The 18,392-nt window shown below is 41.0% G+C and overlaps 1 protein-coding gene across 4 annotated transcripts in view; it reads right to left on the bottom strand.

The window, feature by feature from the left end:
• Positions 1 to 3,514: 3,514 nt before the first annotated feature.
• RNF19A (ring finger protein 19A, RBR E3 ubiquitin protein ligase) overlaps positions 3,515 to 18,392 on the bottom strand; it is a 57,383-nt gene continuing 42,505 nt past the window's right edge. For all 4 annotated transcript variants that reach the window (XM_058801189.1, XM_058801198.1, XM_058801206.1 and 1 more), the window contains 8 exons: positions 18,120 to 18,328; positions 16,052 to 16,196; positions 15,349 to 15,511; positions 10,889 to 11,003; positions 8,701 to 8,862; positions 7,849 to 8,062; positions 6,067 to 6,210; positions 3,515 to 5,695 (listed from right to left, as the gene is read on the bottom strand). In XM_058801189.1, coding sequence (XP_058657172.1) covers positions 5,020 to 5,695; positions 6,067 to 6,210; positions 7,849 to 8,062; positions 8,701 to 8,862; positions 10,889 to 11,003; positions 15,349 to 15,511; positions 16,052 to 16,196; positions 18,120 to 18,328 — 1,828 coding nt within the window. In that variant the 3' untranslated portion in view covers positions 3,515 to 5,019. The remainder of the gene's footprint in view (positions 5,696 to 6,066; positions 6,211 to 7,848; positions 8,063 to 8,700; positions 8,863 to 10,888; positions 11,004 to 15,348; positions 15,512 to 16,051; positions 16,197 to 18,119; positions 18,329 to 18,392) is intronic.

Below are 18,392 nucleotides of genomic sequence, written 5' to 3'. Positions count from 1 at the left end.
TGGCTGCTCTGCCAGGCAAAGGTAGCACTGCAGCTGCCACCTCAGCACTGCAGTGCGTGGCCTCAGTGTGGACACAGCACCTAGAAACAACTGAGTGGGCAAAAGGGGGGAGCAAGAGCACTCCAACTGTCTTACCTGGCTTTGTGGCAGGGAGACCCTCCCCATCCCAGCATGGTGTTATGAGCTTGGCTTGTCACTCACCCCCTCAGTGTCAACTTCCACCTCTGTAAAAACAACCAAACCCAACAGCAGAACAAAAGCAGGTGACGGGAGCAGGGGCGTGAATGTGACCCTGAGTGGCAATAATGCAGCCAGTCACAAGCACCAAGGATGTGTGTCCCAGGCCTGCACACACCCAGCTGCTCCTGGACACAGATCTCTGGTTTTCACACAAGAGATGACAGCAAAATTCTTTCTGTAGCCACTGAAAATGCAGTCAGTGGCCAGGGAACAGCCCAGGAATGGGGTGCGTCACACTGTTGTTATTTTAATCCTTTCAAAGTATTTTTGATGTTTTTGAGAAGCCAGCTCCCGGCTGGCAGGGGCTGCCAGGGCTGAGTGTCAGCATGGCAGGGTTGGACCACAGGGCCACCACTTCCCACTCTCCCTGCCCACAGGTGCAGGCGGTGGTGAGAGCTCAGTTACTGGCAAACCACACTCCTTGCCCTTATGTGGGATGTATTTCCACTCATCAGGCCCTGCCCTGCTTTACATAATCCAGTTGCACAAATAAAGGGCTACTCCTGTGACTGCCAGGCCTTTCAGAAGACTTAGACTTGTTCATTACAATAAACAACATAGTTTTGAACAGCAGGGTACAAAGCTTCTTCCGTGCTGTAATGAACATTTATGACCCAGGTCAGTGTAACTCTGCTCAGTGCCTGTGAGCTGCAGCTCCCCAAGGGACAAAGGGTGGGCAGCTGGAGCCGGGCTCAGCCTGGCTGGCTGGGGGGGAGGAGGGGGGCCCAAGTCCTCGTTCCTTCCCTGGGCCCTCCCTGAGGGCTGTAACACACTGCAGTGTAGATGAAGCCTCCAGCTGTGGCAGTGCCATTTCCTTGCAAGCCTGTGCCACTTCTGTGGCAGTGCCATTTCCTTGCAAGCCTGTGCCACTTCTCGGCTGCTCCTTGCTAAATGCCACCCGCGTAAACACAGTCAGCAACATGGGAGTGGTTTTCCTTGTAAGCAAGAGGGATTATAAGGGGATAAAGTGCACAGAATGCTGTGCTTGAGAATGCAGCCTGTGAGCAAAGGGAAGCTCGAGCCCACACAGCCCCAGCAGCACAGCTCTGGTGCCTGAACACAAGCACTCCAGTTGAGGCTGTTGGGAATTTTAATGTTCTTATTGTTGAGATGGAATGAACAATAAAGTCAGCTTTCGTAAAGCCAACTCACCAGGATCTGGTGCAAGGAGAGCTGTACCTGGCAGCTTGCTGCGTTTGCCCCCCAAATGCTTCCTGCTGTCCCTGCGTGCAGGCAGGTGCAGAGAGTCACCCCTCGAAGCCACTCAGTTACCGGGCCTGGCACAGAGCCAGGTGCCACAGCAGATTCCTCCCCAGAGCCGTCTGCCAGGACCTGGGGCTGTGTTCAGCACAAAGTTCAGTGTCAGCCCTAAGGCTGTGCATCCATCTCCTTTTCCTCCAGACCAGCTTTGATTACCAAGTACCTCACAGCCACTTTTCTCTCTCTCCCACCCTTTGAGAACAAAGACAACAAAATCCTTGTCACCAGTCTGGGATTGTGCTTCTCACCTCGACTGGGCCTGGGGGTTCTTCAGTCCTGTGGGAAATCCATTTTGCTCCCACAGCAACACCAGACTATTCCCTCTGGGAAGATCCATGTGTCACCTTTGGGTCAAGGTGGTAACTGCTCCTCAGATCTTTGTCATTTCAGGAAGTGATTCTAAATAAATCTCAACATCATTTCAAAGTTCAAAACGGCCACAATTTCACCTGAATTAGAATATTCATGGGTTTTAAGCTCATTAATTCTAGTATTTTTCAACCTTCTGCTTGATTATCTTTAAAATGCATTATTATCCATCAGAGTGGTGGTATTACTAAGTAGGCAACTATTTAAAAATCAATCTGAAGGACTGGAAGTGATGTAAGTCAGTCAAAAAATCTTTATGCAACAGTAAAAACTAATTAGCTTATACATGCAAAACTTTGTGACACTGACTGAATGAAAGGATGGATGTACAAGCCTGGATGCTTCACTACAACAAAGACATGCAAACACCATGAGGAAAGCTTTTATGATGGCTTTTATCCAATGTTGTAACTATCTCAAATAGTCTCAGATACAGCAGGTATTAAAATACATTTCCTCAAGATCCACAGCCTGACATGAATTAGTCAAATCAGCCAGGAATCATGAAAAAATTTCTGAATAAAACCCACTATGTGTGTGTACTGAAATAAATTACAGGAAGAATCAAGTTTACACCTGATGTCCCAAAGTTATTGAATTTTTACAGTAGATCTGTAAATAAGAGAAGCCTCTTCTACAGTAGTGTATTAATAGAAGTGTGTATTTTACTTTTTTATAGACTCAAAATTCAGTGCTGCATTAAATTTACTGGTGGTGTTAAGACTGCCTCACGTATTAAATATTACCTCTGAATTAAAAAATATTACAAAATTAATCAGCAAAATGGTTTGCTGCTAAAAACTTATCTCCAGAAAAAAACTTACCTGCATTTTAACATTACCTCTTCAAGTGATGTAAAAATTATCAGATGATTTCAGAGTGACTGAAAATAATGCTATTATTTGATAAAATTTATTTACAAGAGTAAACCATATTTCCAATTACCTGCACAGCAAAACTGAGGTCCTGAGAAATTAAGAGGTAGGTTTAAACTTGCTGAAATAGCTTTTCCATCTGACAGAAGCATAACTTGCACATGGATTTGGGGTGAGGCAATCCAGCCTGGGCTTCTGCAATGCATCCTTCCATTGGTTTTAGTTTCTCACTTCCCTGGCCTCTCGTGATGCAGGTGAGAAAATGAGCCGAAGGAACAGGCAGTTCAGCTCAGCAAAACCACCAGGTGTTACCCAGAAACTCTGACCAATCTGTGGTGTTTCAGAAAGAACTCTGTGCAGCCCATGTGAACTGAGAAGAGCATCACTTTAGATGGAGAAAACAGAGTTTGAGTTCAGTCAGCCATCTGACTTGTGCCAAGATTGTGCAGTTTTATTTAAAGAGCTCCTGCCAGAACTGCATCCCTCTCCCAAAACCATTTACTGTTCTGCCTGCCAGAGAGGCAGATCAGAGTTCTTTTCATCTTAGAGAAGGCTGAAATCTTGTACAAAACACAACTGACTTTAGATCTTACACTTCCAAGAATCAGAACATTCAACTTCCAAAGCACGCCTAATCAAATAAAAATATTTAAAAGCAGCACGAGGTAAGAGCAGTCAGGAAAAAAGGTTCCCTGGGAACAGACACATTTTCATAGGGCTGATCAGCACAATAAACAACTGGCCACTAGAAGTCAGTATTTAGACATTTATTTCAGATATGCAGTTTACACGCATATTATTGAGCAAAACTGAATTGCAAATATACAAATACTGTAACAAGCATTTCCAAGTAACATAACTGGCACTAGTGTTATAAGCTATTACTGAAACTGGTGAGGATAAGTCATGGAAGAGGACTGTAGCTCATGGCATTCTGTTCATCCAATCAAACCTCCAGTAGCACCATAATGGCAATACATGAAACACAAGACAGAACATTGTTAACTGTTATTCTGAGAGTCACAACTTTTTTCATTTTAGTGAATTACTTAGCAAAAAATGTTAACAGTGCGGGCGCTTTGGCCAACTTCAGCTTGTGTTCAGCTGTACATCTCCCATTTGCAAAAAAAAAGAAAAAAGCCAGCATATTTGGAACCCATCTTTGCATTTGGGCAGTCATTGCACTGCACTTAAGATTCTGGGACTGAAGACAGGCATGTCTTGCAGAGATGTCAAGTCCACTAAAGCCTGAGTGAGTCTTTGGTAGGCCAATACCTCATTATTATATCTATGACAGTCATTTTATTCACTAGGATTTTCTTTTGTGATCCAAGGTGGCCAAAGAGGACATTCTGGAAAACATTACAGTAAAATCCTCAGGCGACCAGGCACTTCAAACCCAGTCTTTTCCAAAGGCACCAAGAATGGATGGGGCACCAATTTTCCCCCTAAGGAAAGGTGACTGCATCTGCTTTTCTACAATGCTTAGAAATCACTGGATTGTTATTTTACACTTTTTATACACTATATAGTAGCCTTACCTGCTGCATGATTGGTTGCATGAATAAATAGGTAACCCCACTGTTCTACACAGGTGATGTCTCCATTCCACCATATATTAAGTACCAATTTCTTATGTTTTGAAATTATGTAAAAGCCATAACCCTGCTCAAAGAGTACACACATACAAACACTTCTGACACAGGCTACATCCATCTGAAGATATGCAGTTCATTTGACATGCATTCTAAATACAGTGTGTCCAGTTATGAAACAAAATTGTCATTCTGAATATTCACTGTTGAAGTATATTTGTATAGGTCTCTGCAGGTCTTTGCTTCCCTTAAATTTGAGTTCACACAAGAATGGTTTTAAGTCACTAATGCTCAGCTAACACCCTTTATCCCAAACCCCATATTTTCCAAGTGAACAGTGCAGGACATATTATTCATTTCAGCATTTAACATATTAAGAATTTACCAATTTTTATCTAAATACACCAAGTATACGCTTTCAAGCAAAGTTGTGGCAAAAATACAAAACATGGACATATTTGTACTGCTGTAATGCACTTGGTTAAAGCCTTCAATGTCTCTTCATACAGGTTGAAGATCCATAGGAAGTATTTTGCCTTATCAGACAAGTATATAGAAAATGAAGTTATATCAAAACCTTGCTTCTGCTGGTCACCTGAAACTTATAGAAGTCGCATGTGATTCAACCAGCTCGGACAGGGTTCTTTAGTGGCAAATAGATTTTTGCAGCACTTACAGATTTACATTTCAGTCTGAATATCAGTGCTTAACTCCACAGCCTGTTGTGAATGGTTGTTGTTTGTTTCTTTCAGTGGTTCACCAACACCTAAATCTACACCTGTCGAAGATCCGTTCTGAATGCTTTCCTCAGCAATGTAACTGAGCTGTGGAACATCAGTGCTTGGGGCAGCTGGAACAGGCACAGGGATTCCACTCGGCTGTGGAGAGTTTTCCAAGCGATCGTTTTCCACCTCTGGGAGAACACTGACTGTGGTAAAGCGAGTGTGATAGTCGCTGGAGCCATGGCTACAGGAAGTTTTCATACTTTCCATATCTGAGCAGCTGAACTCAGAGAAATGGCTGGAGTGCGAATCTGCTACAGACGGAATACTATCGCTCAGAGAGGGAGAGTCAAATTCACTGGAGTTTGTGCTTTGCTGCTCCAACAGCTGAGCATCCATGTCCTCTCTCGTCTCGTTAATCTTCATGCTACTCTTCTTCCTCAGCTTGCCTTTGCACTTCTTCCCCGCCGTGCTGTCCTTGGACCACTTGGCGGCGCCGGCCTTGCCCTCGGGCGGGCCGGAGCAGCCGCGCCCGGCAGCGCCGCCGTCCTCCACGCTGCTGCTCCCGCTGTGGTGCCGGAACTTGGCTGGCTTGGACTCGATATCCACCTGCACTTCCAGGCTGTTCCCTTCCCTGCAACAGGGGAGAATCCGTCAGTGTAAGAGGTCGTCGGAGGGTGGAACAAACTCTTGCTGCTTTCCTACATACATCCCTCTTTCTCACTTTCACTGTGTATCTTGTAAGGGGAAATGTTTAACCAAATAAACAGCCCAAAGGAAAACACAAAGTCTGAACCACCAAATGCTTCACTGAGCTACAGCAATGGCATTCCTCTTTGGAAATAACCCTGGCAAAATGCAGAAAGCAGTCACACCCAATTCCATTTGTAATGAAATCTACAGTTTCAAAGTATAATCTCGAATGCAGGACAGCTGAGGCACGCTTAAAATATCCTTTAATAAGCAAGGCTTATAAATATTCTATTTTCACCACATTTCCCTTACCTGTCCAAAGGGATGTAGGAGTTCAGAATGGATCCTGCCATTGCTTTGGTACTGGCATTGTCACTAACTGTTCCCAAGCTAACTGTGCCAGATTCTCCACTCAGACTGTATCGTTCTTTCTGCACATCTGCTTGCACTTCCAGTCTTTGAAAGAGAAAGACCAAGTTACACATACTACCACAACAGTTAAAGCACACTTTGTAGATGGCAGTGAGTAAATTAGTCAGTAATTATTAAATAGAGTTCTTGAGTCACTCCAGTACAGATAGGCTTATTTACCCTACTGACACATGTTCTCCATTCCCACTGTCAAAATTACTATTTTTTTATTAAAACCAAGCAAACAAAAACACCCCAAAGCAAAACCAGAGTAACTTCCTAAAGGTGTTAACCAAAAGTTCTGGATTCTTTTCCTCCTGAGATTTACAAGGACAGCTTCCAGGTTCAGCTACAGCTCTTTTGCAGATTGTACACTATACTCTAAAAATGGTGAAAACAATCAGAAGGGTACATAAATTCAAGACATGATAGTACCCATGTATCCCCTGCTACAAATTACTGCTAATCAAATAAAAGGCAGAGAACTGTGTTCTGTACTCTGCTTTACATTGTATTGCTATCAACTGCAACAGGAATAATAGAAACCTGAGCAATCTAATGCTGGGCTCAGCAGATATGCCAGAAATCAAATTACAAGCTTTTTTCCAAATGTCTTATTTATCTGTGTACTGACATTGAAAGTGGGATTTGGTTTTCTTTTGGGATTTTTTTGTGGTTTTTTTTTGTGTTTGTTGTTGTTTTGTTTTTTTTTTTTTTGTTTTAACTTTCAGCTCTTTAAAGAAGAGAGTATGTATGTATATCTCACTTAGCAGTCACAGCCTGGTACACGTCCCAGCAGAGGGGAGTTCTTGATACTATCACACTCTTTATTCTATATAGCTTGGAATGCCAAATTACTCAAAATGAGCAGTTTTGGCAGCTGATTTAAGGAGCAAATTTCATTCTGAACCCCACATGCTAACAATCCTTTCTACACACTCCCTTTTTCTTCAGGGTGCAGGAGAGCTAAGTCCCAGAAAGTCCAAATTCACAAAAGGCAGTGAGCATGTGACAAGAAGCTGGCACCTTGGCAAGGCCAGGTGTTCATCTGCTTCCCCTCCTGCCTCAAGTCCATCTGGAGTCCGCACTCCACCCACGTGTTCTGAGGCACAGCTTGGTGCAGACCAAACAAGTCAGCAGTTCTGAATTTTGGGTGAGGTGCACCAGAGAAAACAACTGCGTGAGAGATGAGCTGCCCCCCTCTGATCCTGCCTACAGGCAGCTCTCCTGGGCAAGCAGGAGAACAAGATCTCAGGCCCAACTCAGCCTAAATAAAAGCAAAATCTTGAGGACTGTGGTCAGGCAGGATCTCTTGAAAAACAGTAAGTTTGTCAGGGATGAACTGTTTATCTCCCAGAGACACTTCTGTTTAATAGGAACTGATACTGAAAAGCAAAAACTGGGAAGCCAAGGAGGTGCACTGGCTGTGGCTGCAGGTGGAGCAGGGCTGGCAGCAGGTCCTTCACCTGTTAGAGCAGCTCACCATGGCACTCTCTGTGGCACACAAGAACTGGGAAGCCAAGGAGGTGCACTGGCTGTGGCTGCAGGTGGAGGAGGGCAGGGCAGGGCAGGGCAGGCCCCTCACCTGTTAAAGCAGCTGACCATGGCACACAAAAGCTGGGGAAGGGACGAGGTGCACTGCCTGTGGCTGCAGGTGGAGCAGGGCTGCAGCAGGCCCCTCACCTGTTAAAGCAGCTGACCATGGCACTCCCTGAGAGGCTGCCCGTGATGCTGGCCCCAGCCAGGGCCATGGTGCTGGCTGTCTCGCTCAGGTTGTCGCGGATGGCGCCGATCCTGTCCATGTGGCTGCCGCTGGCGCTCAGGCTGCCCGTCAGGCCGCCCACGCTGCCCTCGCCGATGCTGGGGTTGTGCCGCGCCTCCGCCACCGACGTCGTATCTGCAGAAACACACAAGGCCCCTCAGCTAGGGAAGCAGCACTTTGCTGTTTCTGGAATGTGACTGTGAAAGCTGTTTCTGAAATTATGCTGAGAAGAAGGATTTATAAAACACATGGTCACAAAAAGAGAACTTTGTAAAAAAAAAAATCCCAAAAAACCAGAAATAATTTTAAAAGACACCTTTCTTGGTGCTGTTATAATGGCTATGCCTGACATCAGCAAAAAATTAACCACGGATAGGACATGGATAAAAGGAATGCAGAGACCCATCACACAGCATAGTGCCATGTAATAAAAAAATTGAAGCATTAGACCAGTCTTTAGTTGGTCCTATCAAAAAATAAAAAATCTAACCAGCTTCCACAAACCAGGATTCTGAAAGAGCAACATTAATGGTATGTTAAAACTCTTACCTATGGAGAAGACTTAAGTTTGGCTTTGATTAAAATGGGCAATAACTTTGTAATTACAGCCCAGCACAAAATGACACAGAGAAGCAATTATCATCTGAGAGGTGCAATTTCAGCAATGAGCAGAAGCAGCCCCAAATGCAAGTAGCTGCTCTAGTATCCAATATAGAAAATACAAGTCACAAAGCCCACATATTTATAGAAAACACAACACTGCATTTTCTTACCTACAGCTGCATTTGTTCCACCAACGTTTATATCATTTTCATCATCAAATTCTATCCTGACACCTTTTCCATTGCCAGCTGACACACCACAGCCTCCACTTCGGCAGAGGGAAATTGGAACAACTCCATACACATAAGCCAGCATAATAGGAACACCAATACCTACAGAGGGAAGTAGAGTTTTTCATTAAATTGACTTTTATTTTAGCGCCTTTCATAAAGGCAACTTCATTTTCCAAGATAACTTAATATTTGATTAATATTACACTTGAAAGAGATCAAGAGGGAGCAAAATTAATAAATACCGGTAAATCACAAAGGTGAAATGACAGGAAAGTACTTTCAGCAGGCAGAATGTCCTCTGCCAGCACTGGTAGGAAGAGAAACTTAATGATTGACGAATTAATACTTTCCATATGTCCGTAACATAATTTACAAACAAAATTAAAGTCCTCTAAAGATTCACAAAGGCTCCACTGGGGACTCTGATATTCCACCTGAGAGGCAGAAAAAGCAGACATCTATTTCAAATGTTGCTCAACTGAAAATATTAGCACCTCCACTACTTTAATAAGGGGCTTCAATTTACATCCACGAAAGGGAGACACAGCTTTGCTATCAATTTAATAGATTTAACATTATTATTACTCTAGGATTTTTCAATATAAGTTTTCCTTTAAAAGTAAACAATTCAATGGAGTACAGTGGCAGGAATTAAGGGGAACCAGCTGAAGGAACTGTAGACTAAAGCACAGACAGATACAGATACACACACATCCACTCCACCACTTTGAGTGGAAGATGAAAGTTAGTCCTTTGGCATATGAATTAAATCATCCCATGGCTTTGCTGATGGAAGTATACAGAAGATATAAAAACCAGCAGATTGAAAAATGTCAAGTTGGCACATTCTGAAAATGTCAGGAGAGAAGCAGACCTAATAGAAAAGCTACTCAAGTCCAATCTAAATTAAGGATTCCAAAGTCTCCTTCAATAGAAATTGTTCACATTCAAGGAGGCATTCCATATTCTTATGGTCATTCTTTTGAAAACCACACAATGGCCTGAGACTGGAGGCCATTTGTTAATGGCAATGGGGCAAGAGCAAAACTCCACAAAATAAAACCCAAGTGCTCTCCCTGAAAAGCCACATTTCATCTCTGTTCAGGAATAAGAAACAGCTTGAGAGAAATGAAGTAAGTCAGACCTATAAATACAACTATGAGACTCTGTGTCCCACCACCTGTTTAACAGGGATCTGACACCACAGCCACATGAGAACAATGCAATGCAGACTGATAGCAGTTTCATGGCTGGCATATCCTCATTTGCACAGTGGCCCACCATTGATAATAAGCAGTTTAAAGCCACAGCTTCATGGCCAAACTGAATCATCACTGGCTAAAAGTGGCCTCATCTTCTGGACATTACTGATTACTCTCTGAGCACTGCTTTTGACACAAGGGGGAACACTGCAGACAAAATGTGTGTACAGGACGCTGATCCAACTTAAAACTAAATGGTGTGTCTGAGTGTGAGTTAGCTATCCACAGCAGCTTGCTGAGCAACTGTGAAGATGCCTGTGCTGCAATAAAGAAGGAGACAGTGCCAGGCAAGTCCCCTCCTTTCAAAAACAATCTGGGTTTACAGTGATCTTGAAATTACCTGGGAAGATGAGACAACTATTTTGTAAGGAACAGCAAGATTCTCCTTAAATGCTATACTCAACAATCACCATGATAAAAAGTGTGATGTAATTTGAACTTACTCCCAGAGCAAAATAAGTGGTTTAGCAACTACTGCAATGTTAAGTGTAAGAGACTATTTTTGTTCTGCATGGAGAAAATTTTGATATGAAGTTATTAAAATATGAATAGACTCTGTGGCAACAGTTTTTTTTTCTTGGTCATTTAAAAAACCTTTAAATATTTCAGTCTTAAAAGCCAGAAGTGATAATGTGGAAATTTCAAGATAAAAATTAGTTTTAATTCTTCAGGAAATGCTACATTAAAATCAAGTACTGTATTCTTGACTCTGCCCCAATAAATGTATAACCTCAGACTCCTCCTTGTCTTGGTTCCTTCACCTATAAAAGGAAACTGCAGCACTTAGTTGTGTTATTCATGAGTGTTTATAGAGCTCTGGTTGCAAGGTGCTACCAAGACACAAAATAGTAGTATTTGCTTACCTACAGTTACTGCAGCTACAACTGGAGAAACAATTACAGATAAGGTTACACCACCTGCTATAGCCAAGTTTCGCTTGTGCTTTGAAATGTCTTTGCCTTCGTATCGATTGTGAATCTTGAAAGAAGAAAAGAAAGGGGGTTTAGAGCATTATCAACATTAATAATACATTGCTGCAAGGATGGAAGAAGTGCAATCATCATTTCTACGCAACGATTTATTTCTTATCTCAAAGAAAATAAAATTTATACATATCCTTATTTTAGGCAATCTCTTCCAAGTCCTCCCACCCAGCAATTAAGCATTTATTCTCAGCCTTTGAAGAGCTAAGTAATTGAAGAGCTTTGTTTAATCATTACTCCAGCTTACATTGCTGGGAACAGCAGACAAAATTCAGGATAAAGGAATTGCCACATATGATCAAATTGACACATCTTATTCCCAGTTGTCTTTTCCCTGAACAGTATGGAGTTGAAACTTTCAGATTACTAGATCTATAGAAACAGGCTGACATAACAGAGCCACAAGAGAGCCTTCACCAAACACAGCCTGGAGGGAGGGGAAAGCAAGAACTCCACCTCTCCAGCACCCCCTCATGACAAGCTGTTGAGACAAGAAATGTTTCTGCAAACCTGAGTCTTAGCTGTGCTTCTGTTTACTGAGGAACCTGCTGCCCAAACCTCTTACTGGTTATTCAAGTGTGCAATAACTCTGCAATGTGACTGCCTTAAACTCACCTGCCACAAGCCCCACAAGAACCTGAGAGGCCTTTAAAGATCACTGTTCTACAGAGGCTTCCCACATTTGTGTGTTTCATTTACTCTCCCTGGGAACATGGTTTCTCAGAGGTATGCACTACATCTAAGATATAATTACAAAGGAACAACAGGTATCTTAATGGCTGTCACAAAGCCAAGTTAATCCTCACCCCATCTAAGGAAGAACACAAAAGATGAGTACACAAGAAGACAATGACAAAAAATGAGTGCCATGCTTTCTAAATAGCATGTTGTTGAATGCTGTGCTTTCTAAAATATAATTTCAATTAGAGATTTGCTAGGGCTGTTCTCATTTTGGAATAAACAAAGTCTTTGTTCAGGCAAGGAAAGGGCAGAGAAGGCACTGTGCTTTGTGCAATGAGAATGCATTTACTTGCTCTGAGGTACAATGCAGAGTGAGGGAGCACTTGAATATTGAACATGCCTATGGATTAAAAAGGAAAAACTGAACATGAACACTCACAGTGTATGTAAGAATTATAAACCCAGAAAGATTAGGTTTCTGAGCAGGTAGCAGGATCACCTAAGGTGCTGAATTTTACTGTTACAGACAATTTTAACTCCTGAAACAAAAGGCATAATACAACAAACAGACATCCATAAAGGTTACTGGATTCCTTAAACACAAAGCAAAAAAAAAAAAAAAAGGAATGGAAGGAAGAGGTTACAGAGTAGAAATTGATTTAAAACATCAAGATAGAAGGTCACACTGGTAGAAACTACTATGAAGTAAGAAACTTCTGGATATTGACTAAATAATAAAGTATAATCAAACAAAAACACTAAGCCCGAAGAGAGATTTCAATAAACACAGAAACCTATCAGGTTTCAAGACTTATATCTATAAAACCAGAACACTAGCACTTCCTCAAGGAAACTCTATCAAAGCACAAGCACAAACTCTTCCAATGCAAAGGACACACAGAATGTGAAAAAGAACAATGAAGCTTCCTTTACCAAAGCAGCAGCAGCATTAAGGAAATAGAAAGTAGGTCAAATTACTATGAATGGGTATAGAAGAACAGCATGAGGGTGTTAGAAAGGTTAACCTAGGGGACACAAAAAGCAACAGATATCAAAGTCAAGAAGAAATTATTCTATGAGTACAGTGCTAGTAAGAGGAAGACCAAATTGGATCAATTTGCTGTTTAAAAAAAATAAAGACAGCCAGCAGATCAAATTGGAGACCTGTTCCTATTTTCTTTTCCCTTCAGTTGTCATTGAAGATCAACTGTGAGCCAGACAACTGGTAACAAAGAAATAAGATCTGTTCAAATACAGCAGATTGGAGTGTACTTACATGAGTTGATCTGAGAAATATCTCAGCAGGCCAAATTTCAGAGTCATTAATAGTAATTTTTGAAAATTATTATTAGTAGATGTCTGAAAAAAAAATCCAGGAAAACTGGAAATGGTTAAATGGCAATGATAATCTGACAAAGGGTACAAACCAAGAAGTTGAGGAAGTAAAAGACCACTGAATGAACTTTCATTTCCTGAAAATTGGGACCTTGTAAACATCAAAGCAAAGGTAGGAAACAAAAAGGTCACACTGAGGTTTTTGTTTTCAAGTAGAAATCATGCCAATTAAATTTTCTCCTGTAACAAGATAAGTCAGCCTTGAGGATGGGGAGAAACAGATGTCACACACTGACTAATTCTTACATTCTTGCACGACACTCAAGCAGTTATAATAGTCCAGATTGAAAAAAAAAAAAGATGAGAGAAATCTACTAAGCTTCATGTGAAACTACAGAAAACATGTGAATAGTCATTTTTTGTAACTACCCAAATTGAGACTCTTCACTCCATACTTCTGAGAGATGTGCCTTGGATCCAAGAGTATTGAACATTTTCATTAATGTTGAAGATGGAAGGAGAACGTGTGTGGTGAAATTCAGGCCAGTACAATCTGGCATAGTTGCAAGAATTCACTCCAGTTGTGAGAAGCTGAAAAAATGGCCTGAAATGACCAGACGCAGCTGAATGGCAATGAGTTCAAGACTACCTGTAGGAAGAAGCCAATTGCCTGCATTATCAGTATGTGGGAAAGGGTTTGTGTTTCAGAGCACACAAAATGAAGACAGCACATTGTTGAAGAAGAGGTAAGTGGTAGTTACTGGCACAAAATCAGCCTTTCATTTAACTCAGCAGTAATAATGCTGCAGCTTCACTGCTGTATTCAAACTGGACAAAAAGGCGGCATGAACAACTACAAGGAAATCCAGAAGAGGAGAATCAGATACCTAAACCAGTGTTTTCTTGACAGCTTGTCAAGAAAAGCTGGAAGTGCTAGGTTTGTTAAGAATGGACCTGAAGTATCATTAAATATGTAACAGCATATTGCAAAACAAAAGGATTCTTGCATCAGCTGAAGAACAGAGCAGTAGGAATCTAATGCAAATTCTCTTCCTATATCTATGTTAAAAACACAAAGTTTTTCTAAGAAAACCAAGCTTGAAGGGCCTGTGGGATCTCCACTGTCAGATGTCTCGAAGTGCAAATATTTGACAGGGTCACAGAGAAATGACCACTAGGCACTGGGGTACCACAGAAATTCTCACCAGGCTGCCCTCACAGACTAATCCTTTGAGACTTTAGTACATGAAAGGTGCTCTGTGATGGGGTCCTATTCAAAAATATAATGAGAAAAGCTAATAGTGCAATTTGGAACAGGTAACTGCTGCCTCCTTCCTCTCCTCACTTACAAGGTTCCAGTGACTGTATGGGACTAAGCTGTAACAGAATAAAAAGGTCAAAACCCAACTGTAGCAGAAAGTAGGGTACTTGTTAGAAAGAAAAAGATAAAACAAATACAGTGGAAAAGCTGGACCCCTGTCTAGCAATCACACTCCCCCTTCCCTCACCAACAAATGCAGAATTATGAGTCTGTGCCAGTCACTGCGAGAATCCATGCTGATAAAAGCAGAAAAACAAATCTTCCAAGCCATTATTTCAAAAAGCCTACTTCCAAAAGATCTAGATAACTTATTACTATATGTTAAATTACATATAAGAATTTGTTGATTACTTTATAGTAAAAGGTATTCTATTTTTTAAGAGGAAATATATCAACTGCCGTCTGTTTAACATGATCATTTTTGGCTCCTTCCTAGAAGAAGTAAAATGAAGGCAAGCCAGCTAGCACTGAAGTCTGTTCCACATTGGTGGACTGGCCCAAGGCAATTAACAAGCTGCTGAGTATAAATGCTTAAATATGTGTATACAAAAACCTGAACTAGTATAATTTTATACTAAAATTCTGGTAATTAGCTGCTTTTCAGAAAAAAAAAAATCCTTTTTGTCTTCCTTGTGCTCTAAAAATTATTTCATTTTAAGGGACAGAAGGGAAGCTACAGATTAAAACCAGAGCAATTCTGAAAAAGCATGCTGGAACTTTCATGGCAGGATGTAGAAATTGCCAATTGTTCAGTGTTTTGCTCTGCAAGTTTTAAGAGAACTTAAGATTCTTAAAAAACACTGCTTTTTGTTCCTCTACAACTGACACAAATATCCTTAAACAAAGCAGGGGTTGGCTGCTTTGGTATTTTGGATATTATTTGGGTTTTTGTTTTGTCTTTTTCTTTTAGAGGCCAGTTAAGACACCCAACTAACACAGTATCACCCAAGCCATACAGCAGAAGGTAAAACCTGAAGCATGTTGGGACTGAAGCACTTTTTACCTTACGTCCCACATAGACAGGAATTCCAATAATCATAGCAGGAATAGCAATGCCAGCTATTAGGGCAATTCCTACAGGAGCTCCAACAAGTGTCCCTAGCTGCCACAGGATTTTCTTCTTACGGCTCCATGGTTTCTTTCCCCAAAATGTGCAACCTGATGGGCTAATAGAGAGAAATAAGAATGCTGTAAAGAAGCAGTAAGTAAATCAAGGTAGCTATACACTACTGAACATTTCTCTAGTTACAAAATTTTTGTCCCTAGGTTCAAGTTACAGATGTAATGCATCATCAGTTATTTAATCAGACTTTTTTTTTTGCCTTAAGAACATATTTTGCAATGTAACAAGAAGCATATTGCTACACACCAATCTATGGCTCACAGTAACTTCTGTATTGCCTAATACAAGGACAATATAAATGTATTAGGACATCAGTAAAAAGAGGGTGTGTTAATCCAAAATACTTGATTTGTACTAAGAACACGCATGCATAAAATTTACAAAATATTTCAAAATAAAAATAATAAAACACTAATTTAAATACATATATTGAAAACTGACTTAATTCTCTAATATGAATACTTCAACAGTAATTCTCTACTCCAAGAAAAAGAAAGCCAGAATTACAGCACTTGGGAATCTCCTTCTAAATACTTTAGAAAACAAATCACCAACCACACAGAATTTTTTTTCTTAAATGTACCTTAAATAATGTAAATCTGAGATCTCTTTCATACACAGCCAACAGAATTCACAGCCGCAGACGGCACAAGTCATGTGATTGCAGCTTCCATCGTTCATTTTTATTATATAAGCAGCACAGCGTGGGCATGGCTTTATGTCATCAGCTGTTTAAAGACAAGTATTAGAATCATATCAGCTCTTTAGACAATCAAATATAATCACAATACAGACATACATTTGGGAAAACTGATTGAACTGTTACCTGAAAAACGGAAGAAGTTTTTTATAAGGTTGCTTTACAAATCTGCATTTGGCCATGACCTGATATCAAATCTGTTTTTACAAACCTTGGACTGAGCAAAACTAATGAAAACAAGGTGTAGTAGACCACATTCAAGTAATTGAATAGTTAATGCATACTCTCTGTTCAAGGATTTTCTAAGCTTAATGAAATATATATTAGAGTCTGACATTAAAAATGTATGCTAATACAGGACTGATAATAAGGTCTCTTTAAATATAATCCTCTTTTACCTTTCATGCTGTTATGAATCTTGTACTTTATTATTCAGTCTCCACTCTGTTAACATATCTTAAATCCATCTCCCCATTCACATTAATGTACTTCTTTGGTACTGCCAACCTCCTCTTGAGTCCTTTTCACAGCCCTACTTTATACTTACTAACTTCCCCCAAAAAATATAGTGGAGCAGAAGAAAACTCTGGAGAATCTCCATGTTCCCAAGTCAAATATGGAAAAATGAGGTTAAGTGATCAGCTCTGTCAAACAAGGGGTCATTGAGCAACAGTGAAACACACACACACCCCACAGTTGTGATCTTCACTCCTGTTTAAAACCTGCACTTTAGGACAAGCTGTTTATTCACAGCAGCAGAAATACCTTGCAGCTCCCAGCACAGAATTCCAAGTTTACTGCCTCAGTGCTACTGGGTAAGACAAAGGGAAAGGAGAGCTCATACTTGATAAAAGAATACCTAAAGGCATGCAGAACAGCAGAAAAAAGTATCTCTACCAAGCCCAGTGCACAAGGAGTAAGCAGCTGAAAGGATTCATTAGCTACTCCCACAGGAGAGCACATGCACAGCCTACAGGGCAGGCAGTACACAGAGCAAGTTCTTCAGCACAGGAAAGGCAGAGCTACTGCTCTTCAGGCTGAGAGGAACTGAAAGGGTAAGGAAAGGAGCTGGTGTGCTAATTTATTTAACTTATTTTCCATTTTATTTGAAAGCTAAAGCGAGATGCTAATTTTTAGGGCAAGATGGGATACATTATTAAAATAAGCCAGTGCAAACTACAAATTAGAGACTCTCGAGTCAGGGGCTGGATTAGAGAAAAACAGCTCTAACTACAAGGTGCAAGTGGGACTCTTTATCCCAAATATCTACCTTGCTTGTTCAGGCAGACAAAAGCTGCCAAATAAATCAGAGCTTTATTCTTATCAATTCAGAGCCAATTCTTATCAACAGCAAACTGGAATTTTGATGTGCTAAACACTACTCTGAATAGTTTATCTGCTTTTTTTGGGAGTTACAAACAAGCTCAGCTTTAAGAGATGGAATTGTTTGCCCTCTGGTAGACAAGACAGATGAGCATTTCCTGGAAAACCAGAAATTAGTACTAACAAACATATCAAACATCAAAGATGGCATCAGAGTAATAGTCTTTTTGAAAACAGAAAATCAGTGGTTACGAGTTTTAATTTTAACAGCTGGGGAACTTCACCTACAGTGGAGAAAGCAAGTGTACTAAGTGATACAACTAAAAATGTCAATGTGCAAAAGTAGGCTGCCTTGCAGCAAGTTTGATTTCCCATTTTTCAACTACAAAGAACTTTAAATGGTGACAAGCTTTTAAGACTTAAGTCAGATGTTCTGGTCACAGAGTACTTCAAAGCATAACACTTAAAATTTTAATCCAAATTCAGAATTATTATTTTATGTTTCTGAAAAACAAAGCATCTAGTATCTATCTACCATGTCACTATTCCATTCTTTCCTTATCTAGGGCTAATTGTGCAAATGTCCAGAAGAGATGTTTTACAGCCACAGCACCCCAGTCATAACTACCTGCTGCTCCAGACTCCTGGCTGTAACTGATAGATGAGGAACGAATGGTTCTCAGGCGCAGGCTCTGGGCTCTCTCCTGGCGCGCAGCATCGCAGGTCTGGTTGGGATGCCAGATCTGCTTGCAGTGGTAGCAGAACTCCGTCCCGCAGCCCTCGCGCCCGCACGTCAGCTTGGGGCAGCTGGCACATCCGAACGCGATCACTGCGTACCTTTAACAACAGAGAGAATTCTGCTCACAAAACCAGCTCTAAGTATAGAACAAAGCTGACTATG

This window comes from Ammospiza caudacuta, chromosome 1 (genome assembly GCF_027887145.1).
Source record: "Ammospiza caudacuta isolate bAmmCau1 chromosome 1, bAmmCau1.pri, whole genome shotgun sequence".
Classification (NCBI taxonomy): Eukaryota; Metazoa; Chordata; class Aves; order Passeriformes; family Passerellidae; genus Ammospiza; species Ammospiza caudacuta.
Note: the sequence above shows the minus strand (reverse complement) of the source record. Positions and strands in the feature narration are given on the sequence as shown.